This window comes from Zootoca vivipara, chromosome 5 (assembly GCF_965207765.1).
Source record: "Zootoca vivipara chromosome 5, rZooViv2.hap1.1, whole genome shotgun sequence".
NCBI classification, from domain to species: domain Eukaryota; kingdom Metazoa; phylum Chordata; class Lepidosauria; order Squamata; family Lacertidae; genus Zootoca; species Zootoca vivipara.
In genome coordinates, this window is record NC_142588.1 from 52,928,106 (window position 1) to 52,946,233 (window position 18,128).

At 41.4% G+C, this 18,128-nt stretch overlaps 1 protein-coding gene across 11 annotated transcripts in view; it reads left to right on the plus strand.

Moving 5' to 3' along the window:
- The window catches only part of NT5C2 (5'-nucleotidase, cytosolic II), an 84,952-nt gene that overhangs the window by 21,510 nt on the left and 45,314 nt on the right, over positions 1 to 18,128 (plus strand). For all 11 annotated transcript variants that reach the window (XM_035132651.3, XM_035132649.3, XM_088669634.1 and 8 more), the window contains one exon: positions 4,017 to 4,090. In XM_035132651.3, coding sequence (XP_034988542.1) covers positions 4,017 to 4,090 — 74 coding nt within the window. The remainder of the gene's footprint in view (positions 1 to 4,016; positions 4,091 to 18,128) is intronic.

Genomic DNA, 18,128 nt, shown 5'->3' on the forward strand with positions numbered 1-18,128 from the left:
ATGCAGAAGTCACTACTTAGTGACCCTCTTTTTCTGCCAAACTGAAAGGCACTAGATGATCCAAATTCTGTGTGAGAAGAGGATGATTATGTTGGGAAATTCCATTCCACCTTTAGAGCAGACATGGAACTGTTGCGTGTCACATGTCTCTTTACATACCAGCACAGATTGCTGGGAACTTACGTTGTGTATAGCTTTTGCTTTCAAGACTCTCTGAGGAGACGAAGGAGAGACAATATGTTTTCTTTGTCCTGATTTATGCTTAATAAACCTGCTTGTTATTACCATATGCTTTCACAAGCCTCCTCATGCCACTTCTGTTCACACAGCGTGCTCTGCTAATATAGTGTACTCAGACTTTTGAAGTCTGGGTCGCTGATTTACGTTGCACCAGAGATCGGAGGATCGTCCAGCATGTCGGATGGAAGGGCATGATCCAGCTGGGGGCTAGCCAGCTGGCCTCTCAACCCCCTCTGGATGCTGACAGATTATATATCTTTGCTTAATTTTAAAGCAGGATATTCAGTGATGCTGCTTTTCTCTTTATTTCCAGACAGTGTCTTCAGTGAATCATGAAATATTTGCAAGAATGTTTATTCTGTTTCTCTCCCCCCCCCAATATAGTATGATGCTGGCTATTATGTAACTTTTAAGATTGTCAACTTTAATTCCCCGTCTGTTACTGCCCTCCCTCTCCCTTGTACTTTACATGCTTCACTGCCAAATAAGGCAGCTTGCCAGGAAACTGTGACTCCTGAAGAAGCATGGAAAGTTAAGGGTAAAACATGCTATAGCCAGAGAAACTCTATTCCAAATGGACTTGTGTAGAACAGTGATATCCAGTGACTTGGTAAATTAGCAACGGATGTTTATTACGTAACACTGGCTAAGGAGATATGTGGTACCTTCAGTCTTGTTTCAGACTTCGTGCTTCAAGTCAGACTGAAGCAAAATTATGTATATATGAAGAAAATTAGGTAATGTGATTAGGCAAGTTTCTGAATTGGACAGCTACGCATTTTACAAGAGGAGCATCCAAGTGAGATGAGGTAAGATTGCTAGTGCAGAAATATGATAGCATGAGCTTGGATGTTAAGAGTTTGCTATACAAATGTTCACTTTTTCAAATTTCTTTCTAGTGACGTGAATTGCTTTTTCAGTGCTTGGTTTTGGGAGGAAAATATATTAGAACATAAGTACTGTAATAGATAGCTCTCCCTTTTTGTATGTATTTGCCTGCTTCCTTTTTACATCTGTTCTCTCAGTTCTGTTGAATGAAAGGTTAGATTAATTATCGACATCATATTAGCTGTCTGAATGGAGCATCCAAGCAAAGCCTTAAGACATAACGTATACTTATACTTTTATACCACCATTTTCTTATCAATGCTGAAGGCATAAATTCAGAATGTACTGAATGTATCCATTCATCAGATATTAGAAATAATTGTAATTTGTTGCCTTGCAGCTCACTCGGTAGAGTATGAGACTCTTAATCTCAGGGTCATGGGTTTGAGCCACACATTGGGCAAAAGTTTCCTGCATTGCAGGCTGTTGGACTAGATGACCCTCTTGGTCCCTTCCAACTCTGCAATTCTATGATTCTTCAATTTGTCAACTTTCCCTTATTAAAGGATTTTAATGGTTGATGGCATTGTGTGTAGCTTTCTTATGTGGAGCCTGAAATTAAATCTGTATTTTGAAGTATGCAACTAGGTGAATTCAATCTCTCCTTTTGGATATTAAAGACCTTTTAACACAAAGGGCATTGGTGGTTGTAATTTTGGTTTCTGGATTTTTAGAGAGGATAGAAGTGACAGAACTACTACATTGAGTAGACATCTAGCTGATTGTCCAAGGGACAGCAGAGCACAAGGGAGAGGGACAAAAGCTCTTCCTTCCAGCTACCCCATACGGTACTTGCTGTTTTCAGACAATTCATAATTGAAAGTCCTAGATTGATGCACTGCTTGCTCTGGATGAGGTACAAATGTGCTGTGATGTAGTGCACAGGTGAGTGGTGAGCCAGTCAGCATGTCTGTGGATAGTCCATGGTTCACTAGTTGTCTACTATTGAATTGCATGCATGAAAATACTTGGTGTAACCATATTCACAATCAAATATACCTGACTTTGTAGTTTTCTGCTTAACAAGTTAAGTTGATGAGCAGCACTTGTTTGCAGGATCAAATCTCCTTCCTGCTCCTCTGTTGTGCTGTAAATTTTGCCTCATTCTGAATCTGGATATCATCCAGATGTCATTAGGGTATGCGATGAAGAGGAAAGTAAACAGCAAACCATGGATCAGAGCCATGAAATTAGAGATGCATTGCCAAAGAGCAGGGCAGTTTTTAGAGTCCAATCAAATATAAGGACAGGTAGAAACACATGAAGACATTCTGAGGGAGACTGATAACAATGCACAAAGGCAGATGTAAACAAATGAGTTGTGTTGTTGGCAGAACAGATGTCTGGAGGAGGGAAACGAAGAGCAGATAGTGGAATTTCTCTAAAAAAAAATTCCTAGCTTTGGCATGGTCATGTAGTGAGAGCCCTGGCTTCAGATCCAGGAAGGATTGGGTTTGAGTGAGGAGATATGATATCTGACAGATTTTCTCTTTATCTTGCATATATAATTCACACATTCTTGGAATGTTCAAGTGAAATAGTATTTTGACTCTAAAATTGGAAACAAATTCATTTGTGTATGGTGGTTAGGTTACAATGAGGGTTTTTTTCCTTAAGTTCTTCAGTGATATATTAATACAGGTTCAGGTTTTGTGATTAATTGTAATTTTTAACAGTTTCATAGTTAACTTCAGTTAGAAGGCAAATGTAATGCCCTTTTAATATCCCACCACCTGCCTCTTTCTTTTTTCCACTAGGGAGCTTTACAGAGTAGTTAATACTTTTTGTTTTTATGTTTATGTTCCAGTTCAGCATGGTTGACTTTGTTAGTGGTGGTGGACTCTCCTTCATTGCAGTTTTTAAGCAGAGGTTGGAAGACCATCTGTCATGGATGGTTTAGTTGAGATTCCTGACTTGCAGGGGATTGGACTAGATGACCCTCAGGGTTCCTTCCAATTCTACAATTATATTATTCTATAGTATGTCATATAATGTAAATAAAAAAATCTGGTGTAGTTAGGAAACCTGTAGGTAAAACTACTATGGATAGCATCTAACAATGTTTAATAATTTGTTTTCTGTAGCAGATCAACAGCTCAGTTCTATGCATGTTTACTCATAGTTTTATTTTTTTAATGTCTGTGTTTTAATTGGGTTTTTAAAGTTTTGAATAGCTTTTATTGTTTTATATTGTATTTTAATTGTCGTTTAATTTGTTTTCTGATGTATGCAGAAAATCTATGGGATGACTATATAAATGAATTTTTTTTATTCAAAAAAAAATTCTCTGACATAAGTATACAGAGCCTAATGGCATTTGCCATTAGGTAAATGACCACACTGGACTGTCTGCCATGCTTCCTCACCTCCGCAGGGCCATCTGCTACCAGCTATCTTGTGAGTAGGATTTTAGGAGAAAGAGGGAAACAAAGTCTGATATCAGAGGGTTTCCCCTCTGCCCCCAATAGGACTATCTACCACCAACTGCTCTGTGGGAAGGATCCTGATGGCTTGAGGTCCAGCACCAAGGGCCTTCTCGCGGTTCCCTCACTGCGAGAAGCCAAGTTGGAAGCCACCCAGAGTGGCTGGGGAAACCCAACCAGATGGGCGGGGTATAAATAATAAATAATAAATTATTATTGTATTATATTGTTATGTTATGTTTTGATATAGATTGTGTGATTTTGTTAATGTATCTTGCTTTCCTCGGAAGGATTTCATGTCCTGAATGGTGGGATATAAATAACAACAACTTGTCAAGTCATGTGGTCCATTGGCAAACTCCTTAGCAATCCTTGGACACTTTAGGAACTTAATTATTACATAGGCTCCCTTCAGATTTCATGTCAAAAATGTTTACCATTGGGTTTCTTACTTTCCTTTTACAGGGTTTTTGTGAACAGAAGTCTAGCCATGGAAAAAATAAAGTGCTTTGGATTTGATATGGATTATACATTAGCCGGTGAGTGTATATGATGAATATGTATATTATCTATAATTGAACCTCACATCTACAGGAAGCAGAAATAGATTGGTATTCCTCATGGTAGCAGGTGTTTTTCTCAGTAGCATTCATTTTAGAGTAGGGCAGAGCTGAGTAGCACACAGATGCTGGGGACATGTTGCTGTCCTGATAGTTTTGACAAAAATCTAGAGAAAAGTTGGCTTGTCTGTGCCATAAGGCCCATAGGTAAAGGTAAAGGGGCCCCTGACCATTAGGTCCAGTCGTGACAGACTCTGGGGTTGCAGCGCTCATCTTGCGTTATTGGCCGAGGGAACCGGTGTACAGCTTCCAGGTCATGTGGCCAGCATGACAAAGCTGCTTCTGGCGAACCAGAGCAGCCCATGGAAATGCCGTTTACCTTCCCGCTGTAGCGGTACCTATTTATCTACTTGCACTTTGACGTGCTTTCGAACTGCTAGGTTGGCAGGAGCTGGGACCGAGTAACGGGAGTTCACCCCGTCGCGGGGATTCGAACCGCTGACCTTCTGATCGGCAAGCCCTAGGCTCAGTGGTTTAACCCACAGCACCACCTGTGTCCCTATAAGGCCCATAGATCCATTAAGGGTGGTGTGCTGCCCATTTTCGCGAAGGTCTGTTCACTTTAATTGATGAATCCGGCGACTATAGATAAATGAAGTCCCTTAGGGCCTTTATACACATACCTGGGAGTAAGCCCCCCCAGAATACAGTGGGAGTTACTTCTGAATACTCCTAATGCTTAATCGTTGTATTTTCTTTTTCCTTTGCTCTGGGTAGTGTTGCTTCCCCTTGTTCCCAAATTTGCAATATTTGTGTAGTTCCCCCCCTCCCTCCAGAATAATTTTACCTAAGGTCTCATTATAATCCATTAAACATCTTTAAGATACCGTATGTCTTTTTTCCCTTTCAGTTGATACCACTAAATTGTTTGCTATTGAATACTGCAGTTTCTTTGTTTCCTCTTTCAAGCCACTTTTGCCTGTGTTCCATGCCTTCTGTGTGTCACTTCAATAATTTAATTTATTTACAATGTTTATTTCACTGGCTTCCTCTAGCTGTAGCTAACATTTTTTGGGCTGAGGATCGCATTGAGACTGCATGTCAACATGGATGAGACCAAAGTGTAGAGCTGGGTGTGGTGAGAACTACAGTTCTCAGGGCTATCTTCCAAAAGACTTTCCCATACTACACTATTTTAAATCATTTTTTAAATCATTTATTTATTTATTATAAAATTTAGAAATAAAAATTAAAGGACAAGTTGTGGGTATCTTGGAGGGTCACAAATCAGAATCACAACAGAGGAACCTTGAAAACAGTTGGTAATTTTTTTTTAAAGGGACAAATGGCGAGCAGGGGCTTGGAACACAAAGATGTTGGTATTACAGCCCTTGCAGGAGTAGTCAACAAACTAAAAACAATAATTATTATAAAAAGGGCATATTTAGGGCAGTCCTTAGAGTGTGATAAAAAAACCTTTTGGTATCACAGTGGGTGTCAAATAAATTAACTTCCAAGACAAGCAGCAGTTTCAGACCTCCTCTTTCTGCAGAAACACTTTATCTCTAGGCCTGAAGCCCAACACCTTTCATTGTCAGACCTTGACACTTCCATCTATTCTCTCCAAAGACCCAGATCTACTCACCCATTCCTCCCACATTTTCCTTCAAGGAGCAATACTTCTCACCCCTCCAGTGCAACATAAGTTCCTCATCGGGGGTTTGCATACTACCCTTTTGGCTCTACAACAACCTCCTTTTCATCCGCTCAAGTCGTTCCTGCTAGGCTTCCTATCCTTTAAAGTCTTGTTCCTTGTAGCTATTACCTCTGCCAGATGCATTCCTAATTTTTTGCTGGCTTTAAATTGTCAGCAGATTCTTTTTTCACCTTCAAAAACTGCCAAGCGCTTTTTAACCTAGGAAAACTGGTCTGCCATGAGCAAAACAAAACAAAAAAACCTAAGCTGATGCGTCGACTAGCTAGATTTGTATTCTATGGAACTATATGTAATAGTGGAGTATTCTGTTTACCCCCTTCTCCAAAATTGGAGCTTAGACCATAGCTGCCAAGTTATCCCTTTTTTAAGGGATTTTCCCTTATGCTGAATAGGCTTCCTCGCGAGAAAAGGGAAAACTTGGCAGCTATGGCTTAGACTAATGTACTGTGGCTCCTCAAGCTTCTCTGATAGGGTAGCACTGAAACCTAGGTATCTACAGGCTTCCTTGCACCTAGAAATTAGCTTCTATGTTACCAGTATTCCAGGATTTGGCTGCTAGCACACAGGGCCCTTAGTAATCTGAGCAGTTGCTTTAATTAAATAAATTGATATTGCTTTCTTATGCTTTTCCTTAACATATTTTTAGCTGGGGCAGAGATACTTTTTCAACTAGAGCTCCCTGTAGCTCATAGAGCTGGCTACAATCTAATTAATAGGTGCCAACCTCATATTTCTAGGGGTGAGATATAGCATTGCATGAATAGCTTCTTCTAGTACAATGGGTCATCTTCAAGCTCCCCAAATCTCCTCTGCAGATTTGAGGCACCCTCTGGAACAGTTTTGGGAGGCATGTGTGTACTGCAACATGGAGGAGAGAAACAGGAAGAACCATTGTGCTACTGGAGTTCATTTTGCCCAAGTGGGCAGACATTTTGGGATCTTATCCCAGGAACCTAGCAAACCAGGCCTGTGGATTTTTAAAAAATATTTAACAAATGTTCTGTACATGGGTATATTAGCCTGAAACAATAATTCTGTACCAGAGGATATTTCTACAAATACATAATAACTTCTGTTTTACCAAATGCAGTTGCAGTCTGTAGAGGAAGATGAATATGAAGACTTAGCCATTTTCACTTGGGTGCCTTTCCATTAAATATATCTTGTACTAGAGACAATTGAGTGTGCAAAATTTGCCTGGGAAGAAGGGTTCCACTATTCTTCCAACTGAGATTGGAACCTTCAATAGCAGCATTTCATTATAACATACACCAAAACAATCCAGGACGGACTACTGAAAACATTTCTACTTCTAATGTCTCATTTGGTCCTTTAATACTGACAAACTAGAAAGGGAGGTATATCAGTGAATTAATGTAAAAGGGAGTATTTTGTATCTTCAACATTGTCAATATGAAAATATGTATCTACCTTGGGTGGGTTCATTTGGGAAGGTGTCCTTGTACATTAATTGCTCTCGTCACTTTGGATGGCAACTAGTTGCTGAAGTGTAACTCATTTGGAAGTCATATAAACACACAAGTGGGTAATTTAAAATTTAATCATCCTATATAATAAAGTCCCTGTGTCTCTGCGTCCAGTCCCTGTGTCCCTGTGTCCACGCTACTGCGCAATGCACATGTGCCCCATGGACACAGGGATTGGACGCAGAGACTGGATGCGCACACACACACGCTCTCCCCCCCACCCCTCTGCCTACCATTTCCCTCACGGTCCTCAGGCGGCGGACAAGGAGGGGGCTCGAGCCCAGGGGGAGGGCAGGAAGGAAAGAGGGCCCTGGCCACCCCTACCTTCCCCCCTCCCCTGCCTAGGCATGGACGGAGGAGGCGGAGCAGCGACGGAGGAGCCTGTGAGAGGAGCGGCGGGGCCGCGGCCTTCCCTCCCTCTTTGCGCTCGGCTGCGGGGCATGATGGGAGAGTGAGTTTGTTTACTTGTGTTCCTGGTGCGCCCCGCAGCCGAGCGCAGAGAGGGAGGGAAGGCCGCAGCCCCGCCGCTCCTCTCACATACGTTCTAGCGCCCACGCGCACACTCCTGCTGCCCGCTGGCCCGGCTCTCGGCGGCGCCCGAGGTGCCTAGACCTTGCTCTGCCTCCGCATCTTCAGTCCCGCCGCCCCCACCGGCTGCCCGGCCGTGATGGTCCCGCTCCGAGTGGCCTCAGCCCCGCTGGGCCGCGCTCTCCCCTGGCAGGGCCTGCCGTTGGGCGGGGAGGCCGCCACCGGCGTCTTGGCCAGGGCTGCTGCTGGCCCGACCTCTGCTGTGTCTGGGGCTGCTGCAGCTGATCTTGGGGTGTTGCCTGGTGCCGCTGAGCTTCGGGGCGCTCTCTCTTAGCAGCTCCCCACAGGTGAAGAACTCCTGCCCCTTCTGGGCTGGCTCCTCGGTAAATGCCCCTCGCCCGCCCGCCCGAGCTCCTCTTGGGGGCAGCCGCCGGCCGCGCCTTCTGTGGGGTCACGGACATAAAGCCGCCTTCAGATTTGCCCTGCCACCCCGAAGCTGAGTCCTTCAGAATAAGTCCCAGGGGGGCCGAAGGGGCAGGTCGGCACCAGGAACCTGCTTCTGTTAGCGGCGCTTATTCAGGGGCACCCAAAAGAAAGGAGCCAGCCGTCGCCTGGAAAATGCCTGCTGCTATTTTCTTTAGCAGGAGCTGCTCCCGTTAGAGAGAGGGAAGGCCGCGGCCCCGCCGCTCCTCTCACATACGTTCTAGCGCCTGTTTACTTAACGGGCTGAATGACACTAGTTGTGTTATATTAGCTAGCTTCATGTTTCAGATGCTTTGCCTTGTGTTTAATTTTGTTAGCCTACATCACTGGGTTAGTGATATTGCTGTGTAAACTTCAGTTTGCCAACATTGTAGTACGGTAATAGCAGTGAGCTAAGTTGGAAATGGTGTTTCTATCTTGGTAAACAGTGGTTAGTTTCTGCTTCTTAATGAAGAGCTGGATCATAGATGAGAATTAACTTGTAGACAGATCCAGGCAGGCCATTGTATTTAAGTTTGTATTTAAGTGGAAGCATGCTTATAAGTTAGCCTTTCTAGAAATATGCTAATATTTCCTCTTCTCCTACCCACAAGTTTATTGCATAAGCTTGAGGAAGCAACTATATTGAATCTCAGATTCACCATGATATTCATTAGATAACCTTACATTAGTCACTTGATGAGCATATGTCACAGTGTTGTAGTGTGGGGGGAAATGGACTCCGCTCCATAAGCAACTTGGACGAAGGTGAGATACAGGCATGAATGATAAATACAATGTTTCCTTGTCATTCTGGACAACCTGATAAATTTTTGGTTAACCAGAAATTTGATTTCTTTGGAATAATGAACTGACTATAAGAGTTTCTACATATGTTCAAGCAAGTACAGATACAATTTTCAAAGGTTTTGTACAGGATTTAATAATTTTGGTACAGGAGGACTTAATTTTGAGTATCTCATTGCTCATTTTCTGTATTTGCACAGTAAGACCAATGTATATGTAAACTTTCCAGGAGATGGAGCAAATGGAAGATGATTAGTATGTGTATATTGTTAATTCTAATTATTAATTATTAATTCTAATAACAATCTTGTATGGTATGCACAGTATACTTTATTTAACCATGCTTCCTTCAGAAATCATTTTAGCAGACTCAGGACAAATTTGTAATGTAGAAATTATGTGTATGGCAGTAGATGTTATTTTTTTAGGAAGCAAAGCTAACTGAACTGTGGAACTCTGCCAGTATTTGGCATAATTTTGTATTTCTCTTGACATCCTGGCTCTGATCCTAAAAGAAGCTAACTTAAGGAAGTTAATAGGCAGAAGTTTTCTGTCTCCTATTTCCTGCTACAGCCATCTGAACCTCCTGTGGGTTGCCAGAGACCTTCCTGAACAATGTGGGGTAGGTCATGAGGAGCCAGCAAAGAACCATACCCCACTTTGCTCAGGTAAGCCCTCGCCCGCCAGGCAGACTTTTGGGGGATGCAGGTGTGAATGCAAAAGGGAGCAGGGGACAAGAAACTTCTATGAACAATCTTGTTGACTTGTTTCAGAATCCAAGCCAGTATGTTTTTTGTGAGACTATTCGAAAATAGTACAGATCTTTTCTTATTTGACTTTCCAGATAAGCTGTGAATGAGCCGAACATTCATAATTTTGTCACTGTTGGAATTAAAATTAATTATATCGCTTATATTGGGGTTTTGATATCTTACAATGTTTTGATTTCTCAAGTGTTTATAGCTATGAGGGTTAGGAGGAGTTGTTGTTTAAACTTGTTGAGATGCATAAGATTCTTGCTCAAAATTTATATACAGTACTGCTTGATTGTAAGAAAACCTCTAAGCAGTTTACAGTACACTGCAGTAGTCTATCTTGAAGTTAATAGAGCAAGGATTACTATTGCCATGCTCTCCCAGCCCAGGAATTGCCATGGCTGGCAAATCAACCGGAGCCAACTGCCGCTTCGCAGGTAATGTTCACCTTCTGTTGTGTGGGCAGGGCAGTCCCTCCCTGCTGATCCCCTGCCAATGCCTCCCCAGGCGGGATTGGGTTATTGGCTGAGGTAGGCGGAGACCTCCAGGTATCCAGCCTGGGGAGGATGAAGCCAGCCTGAACTACCAGGAGCCGCACTGGGATCCGGGGGGCTGTGCGTGACCATGCAAAAGCGGTCATTGCCATGCTCTCCTAGCCCAGGAATTGCCATGGCTGGCAAATCAACCAGAGCTGAAAATACACTCCATGCTACCAAAACCCCCTGGGCCTCCAGCAATGTTGTTTGATCAAGAGGCAGCCCTAAGCTGCATACCTATTTCTTCAGGCAGGGTACAACTCAGTCCAGAATAGACAGCCTTCCCAATTCCCAGATAAAGGAACCACCCAGCAAAAATGTAAGTATAGATTTTGGTGGGAAAGGGTAAAACAGGAGTCAAACACTGAAAAACACAACCAAATATGCTGTGGAATATGAACTCTCTAAATTTGGAGTCAGTTAAGGAGATTGATCCCTTAATATAGCGGTGCCAAAGAAAAGGAAAGGGTATGTCATGTTGACAGTGTCAAATGTATCAAGTAAAATGTTTTTCTAATCCATTCCAAGTTTAGAAATATTGTCTGTTGTTGCTATCAGATACTGTACCTGAATAGATGCTGGTAATGTTTAGTGCTATATTTATAAGATACTATGTGCCAGAGGAGTAGTGATTTCCTTCTTAGCTGTCCTTAAGAAATCAGGAACACTGCCCCCCTCACCTTATTCTTTGAGTAATTCCCTATGCCTGCCTTAATAGCAGTTAAGGAAAATACTGAGATGAACCATAACCATGTTTATGCTAACCAGCAGTGGCTGCTGGTGCCCACTGAAGCCGATGGAGATGCTTGGAGATAATCTTTGGCGATCACTCATTGCCGAGTAAGATTGTCTTCCATAAACACAGTTTTTTTAACAGTGGGTTCATAAGTGACTGGAGAGGCAATTCTGGATCCACATGTCCTTCCACAGTGAGGACAGGTTTCTGGGTGGGAGTTGATCATGGTGAGGGTTTGCCAAGCGTGCCTCCCTCTTCATCCTGAGTTTCTCCCTTTCATCCTGAGTTTGAGCGTCTTCAAAAGGCTGTTCTCCAATTGGAGCGCTCACAGGCCAGTGTTTCCCAGTTGTTGGTGCTACATTTTTAAAGATTTGCCTTGAGAACATATTTAAACCTTTCCATTCTTGAGTTGGGAATAGAGTAGTTGCTTTGAAAGACGGTAATCGGGCATCTGAACAACATGACCAGTCCAATGAAGTTGATATTGAAGAATCATTGCTTTGACACTGGTGATCTTTGCTTCTTCCAGTACACTGGCATTAGTTCTCATTTGACCCATCCCCTGCAGCTTCTTTCTTTTTGTATCAGAGTTTTAAATTTGCCAAAGTGTGTTATAGTTTTTTGTCCTCACAACAACTCTGTAAAAGTAGGACACATTACAGTTTTAGTGGTTTTGCAGAGAAACAGCTCTGGACATGCTGAACATTGAGGAATGATTCTGATTTGTCTTACTAGGGCAGGCATCCCCAAACTGCAGCCCTCCAGAAGGGGGAAAGAGCAAAAGTGCCTGAGGGTGTCCCACCAGTTACTAAGTATACTAAATATTCTACTGCCTTGAGATGGGTTGGATGGGTCTCCAGAGCACAACAGTAGTTTTGGCTTGGGATTGGCTGAGCAGTGCAAATGGTGACTGAAGAGTGTGGATAGAACAGAAAAAAATTGTTGTTTTATTTTGAGAAAATGTTCATTTCTTTGTGGGCATATGGTCAAATAGTGGTACATCAAATCTTTTCTTAAGAAGTTGTTAATTTGCTATTTTTAGAAACTGGATTAGTCTACTTGGATGACAGATTTGGATGCATATATGTTTTTTATGATTCTGCTTTTTTTAAAAAAATAGTTCATTCACAATAGTTTAAGCGGGAAACATGCTTAAAGTTTGTGATGGTGCCCAATGAATTTTGTACTGTCATTAGACAAGAGTGTATGTCTTACTGTTGCTTCTCATTAAATCATTAACTAACAGACTACTAATTTGTGAGACATGACAAAAAAAATCCTTCTATGTGAGACATGGTTTGCTGAGGAATTGGACCTGGACTGAAACTCCAAAAAAACTGCAACAAGCAAGCCTAACAGCAGAAAAAGCAGCAGGATTCTCTTTCCTTAATCTGCTTAATGATAATTGAGCACCTTAAAGTCAGTGGGTGATTCCAATTGCTGCTCATTGGACTAGTGGAAACATCCCTTCTTGGGAAAGGGAATTTTGACCAATTACCCCTGCCTACTCTAGCCCAATGTAGCTCAGCTAAAGAGGGTATCAAATGAAAGATGCTGCATTGTCTGACAAAGGTGTCTTCCTCTCATACAGTAGCTACTAAACATCTACTAAACAGCTACTAAACATGCTTCTTCTGCCTGAATCAAAGCAATTAATAGTGATAAGTCATGTTTATCTAGCTATTTATGCTGGTTATTGTCAAGAAACCTATTGTGTCTGTTGCAGAAGAGACATTTTTACAGGGTATGGGTCATGCTGCAAATTTTAAATTAGTCAGTGGTCTGCAACAGAATATATGCATGTTTTTTCTCAATCTTTAGAACTCTGTTAAATAGATTTATGAAAAAAGCACAATTTCTTTTCTTTGTATCTTGCCTTTCTTCTGTCATGGCATGGTATATGTGCTTAGCTTCTGTAAGGCACTTTGGAATAAATACCTAAATGCATGTGTACTAACATGTGGCAGGAATATAATTAGATTTTTTACAATCAAACAATGAAAACCTGGAGGTGGAAATATAGCTGAAGGCTCCTTGTAATCTTTGAAGGGCCATATGTGAGTATAAGAGTAGATTATTTCAAACAAAGCAGAACCATCTCTATAGTTCCCACATCTTGTGCTTGATTGTGACCTTCCCAAATTTGTTAAGAAATATTTTCATCATATCATAGCCAATTCCCCAAAGGTAAAGTTAGAAGTATTCAGACCCCAACTCAAAGTTGGTTAATCATTGAATTTTATACTTACAGCAGTGTGTTACCTAGAGATTCTCTAGTAAATAATTTATTTACTGACATGGAGATTTATTATGGGAATATTGGAATGTAGTTAATATTGCAAAAATGTGGTTCAGAATATAGTTGATAGCTGCATTTTAGTTAGTTACAGAATATAATCCATTGCATATTTACCAGAAGTAATCCCCACTGTGTATCAAGAAATAATGCCAGATACGCATTTCGCAAGATAGCTCAGTTGGTAGAGCATGAGTCTCTTAATGTCAGGGTTATGGGTTTGAGCCCCATGGCATTGCAGGTGGTTGGATTAGATGGCCCTCATGGTCTCTTCCAACTCTACATTTCTATGTTCTAACATTGCAGCCCTATTCAGGTCTACTTAGAAGTAGGTTCCATTGAGTTAATTGGTGCTTACTCCCAGTTAGGTGGCATAAGATTGCAAGTGTTGCCCATTTTCAAGCTATTTGTGCAGATTTGTAGACTTACTAGCTCAGCTGAATCATACCCCATGAGACATGCCTTTAGTGTAACATAGATAGATATTTGCCCACTAACAGACCAATAGTTCCTATCAGAAATTAAAGAATATGCCTTATAATATACATGACCCCATAACCGCATTACATGTTCAGAACTCTGGATGGTTTATGTGGATGTGAGCCTGTTGCCTCCCCTTCACACTTTACCACCTTGGGGTTGCCAATGCGTAGACATAATTCAAAAAGTGTAAGGAAAAGGGCTGTCGCTCAATGGTAAAGCATCAGCTTTGCTTGCAGAAGGTCCCAGGTTCAATTCCTGGCATCTCCAGGTAGGGCAGGGAGAGATCCTAGTCTGAAACCCTGGAGAGCTGCTGTCAGTCAGTGGTGACAGTACTGAGTTAGATGGACCAATGACCATACTTGGTATAAGACAGCTCCTCTGTTCTCATATACTGCTTAGAGCTATTAGTAGATACACTCTTGGAATAGCTTGGTGTATTTCGTTATTATATTGGATGTTCATAGAAATTGTTCAAAAAGTTAGGTTTAAGTTTCAGTATTGATTTAAACACATTTCTTAGGAGATATGTGTTTAAATTTTGTTAATGTGCCATGTTTACTTCCTACACAGTGCTGCTATCCTTGTTACCAGCCCTCACTTAAATAGTTATATTTTGGCAGGGAGATCAAGGAGTGCTTAAACATGCCAGTTAAACCATAGCACATAAGTAGATATTTGATACAGAATTTATAATCTAATATTGTAATTTCTATTTCTCTAAGTATTTCTGTTTTTGCTAGAATAAGATTTCAAAAGATCCAGATTTTCATCAGATGTCTAATTTCTGATCCACATTGTACCACTCCGTTCTTATATACAGACACAACAACCTCTGCCTGATATTTGCAAAATATCCATTTTGAAATCTTGATCTGAGAGATTTTTTTTTGGATTTGTAGATAATGACAAACCATGTCTGGTAAACCAGTATTTGGTCTTTCTGAAGCCAATAGCATCAGCGAACGAGCACACCATTGTTAGCACACCACCACTGTTGCAGTTTTAAAGTCAGTTTGATTCTTTCTTTTTGACAGGGGAGTCCAGTGTAACTCCTTCAAGACTGGAGTGACACTCAGCATCTGCATCTGCCTCATGTGAGTTAAAATCTTGGCAGCAGCAATTTGCACTACCTGGAGTGGCTGCAGATTTTTTTTTCCTTTTTCAGAAAGACTATAAAAAAGGCTACTGTACCGGACTTGGCAGCAAAGGTAACACTAGCATGCATGGGTATTCTATACCTTACAATATAGCTTTCTGTGCAGAGTAGCTTCTCTCGTGACATGCTTATTTCTTAAGGAAACTCACTTTTTGTAGGATGAAAGTAATTTTGAAGGCAGTACATTTATTTTGGTATTGCAGTTAATTTGAACAAAAAATGGGTATGTTGTTAGCAGGTTTCTGTCTTCAAAGCTTTGCCCCATTTGCCAAGGTACACACACACACACCATCCCAAACCTGAGAACACAATTTGTTTCCATATGTGATGATTTCAGTACATCTCTCAGTTGCCTTACTGTCTTTAAGCTGTATTACATTTGTTTGAAAGTAGTATATTTAGGATAACTGCACCAATCTGGTTTATTTCACAACAGATTATGCATGGCAACATCTCACTTGCCTGTTGTTGTTGTTGTTGTTGTTGTTGTTGTTGATGATGTTGTTGTTTAATGCAATACTGTAATTTAATTATTGTAACTAAAAGTTTGCAGTTATTCGTCTCACTGTTAATTAGCTGTCTCAATAACTGAGCAGTTTAAGAACTGATCATTTATTATCACCAGTGTTTTTTCTGGGGGTACAGATACCCATAAACATTTTGTGAATCTTTGTACTTTTGTCCATTTAATGTATTTATTTCCCTCAATTTGAACTATAAAATGGTGATTTCCTTGAGTCAAAATGAGAGTACCTCTAAACATTTTTTAAAGAAAAAAAACACTGATTATCACTCAAATGTACAATTTACCTGTACATTAGGTATGGATGCTTTTTCCATTATGCTACTCCTATTTTGGCACCCAGTCATTCGTACTGGCAGTAATTTGCTTGGTTGGGAGCTCATATTACCTAAATGAGCACTTGTACAGCTTGCAGGAAAATGTCAGGAGCTTGTAGCTCATCCTGATTAATCTAGACTGCTGTGCAGAGTGTTGTCAAGTAGGGACATGTGCTCTGTGAATTCCAGCTCCATTCCCAGTTGTCTAATTAAAGGAAAACTTATATTAAACTATGTCACAGTAACCGGAGTGTGATGTTTATAATCTATTTTCATCTTCTTAGTTTAATGTACACTGCAGATTCATGTTATGTGCATGAATAAAAATGCTCACTCAAGTGGGTTGCTTAAGTGAAGTAGGAAATTTCCCCAATTATGCTTCCTTCTCTTCATTAGTCATATATACAGTATTTCAGTAAATTTCAAAACTTGAGTGATCTAGAGGATGTCAAACATGAAGTACATGTTCACAAAGTGGGCTTGAAAGATCACCTTGATGAAACATAGAATGGCTTCTCTTGGACTCAGGAAGAGATAGGTCTTTTTAAAAAAAAGTTTGCATTTTTGGAGTGAAATAACTCCATAATGCATTTGCAATTTCATTAAAAAATAGTTGAATTAAAAAAAGGTCAGTTGGTTCGAGCATGGTGCTGATAATTCCAAGGTTGCAAGTTTGATCCCCGTATGGGATAGCTGATATTTCTGCATTACAGGGGGTTGGACTAGATGATCATGAGAGTCCTTTCCAACTCTACAATTTTATGGTTCTATGAAAGGAGTCAGAGAGCAGATCTCAACACCAGTAATTATTTGCCAGTTATTGGACTGTATTTTAGATGGGTTAGCCTTAGGATTTTAAAAATATATGTATTCTCTTTTAAATCTGCCCCTCCCCCCGCACACATGCTGATAACTCCCTCTTGTTGTGGGCATTTAGAGGGGTGAGCAGCAGTGAGAGAATGTATTCCTTATCATTATAATGGGGATATCAACTCATTCCTATACCTTTTGTTGATTAAATTTGCAGGCACAGTAGCCCCATTTAAGGAGATGAAGCCTGCCAAATTTCAGATAAAAAGGTGCTTTGAGTTTGTTTCAAAGGGTTGCCAAACTGGCTTCATGAACAATTTGCATTGATATGACATACCTTGTAGATGCGATCCAATATAAGTTTCTTTTAAAAATCTCAGAAAGCTAAGTGAGTAAGTTAGTGAGTTACAAATAAGAGTATTTGAGGCTTTTAAATTTGTTTCCTTTTGAAAATTGGCACTGGAGTTTCTGTGTAAAGTTAATTAGGACAGAAGTAGATATACGGGCATTTGACAAAAGTAGGACTTGAACACCCAGCGCAGGCTTCCCCAAACTAAGGCCTGGGGGCCGGATGCGGCTCGCGAGGCTCTTTTATGCAGCCCCCGGTGACCCCCGTTGCCACCACCCACTCTTAACGGCACGATGGGGTGCGGCTGCCCACTTCTGGATCACCGGAGCGTCAGAAATAGCTTGTGCGCATTCACAAGCGTCATTTCCGCTGCACTTCCGGGCCGGAGGAGGCCCATGCGCATGCACACAAGCTATTTCCGGTGACCCGGAAGTGCACCGGAAATCGTGTGTGCGCACGTGTATGCGCACACACTCCTGCATGCTCCGGCCGACAGCACAATCGGTGCTGCTGGCACTGGCCCTCGGCGACGTAAGTTTGGGGACCCCTGATCCAGCGTTTCAAGTAAGCACCAAGCTCTAATGCACAAGAGTAAGGTGGGACGTATGTGCACCGTTATCGGTATCAGCCACTGTCACCTTATCAGAGAGGTGGTCTAAGTATTTCTGGAGATAGAGAAACAGAGGGTTGTATGTTTACTAGGTACAGTGGCTAGATCACTGTGGAGGAGTAGAGCACTCGCTGCAACATCAGGGTTGAGATACTGCACAGAAAAGAGTACAGGCAAGCAATGACAGCAAGATGCAGCAGGAGTGCCAGATATGCCTGTGATTTGATACTCCCCATATACAGGGAAGTTGTTTTGTTAGAAAAAAACCTCATGGTTGCCTCAACAGTTTGAAAACCACTGTTTTAATGGGGGAAGGGAATGCTGGGGGGAGATACAGAATGCAAGCATTTAGGGTTTTTTTTTTTGCAGTTGTAGCCAGCTTTTCATGGCTCTTTCTTAAGAGTGCTCATTTCTTGTCGAGCCAGAATAGTCTTTTCTCTTCTGA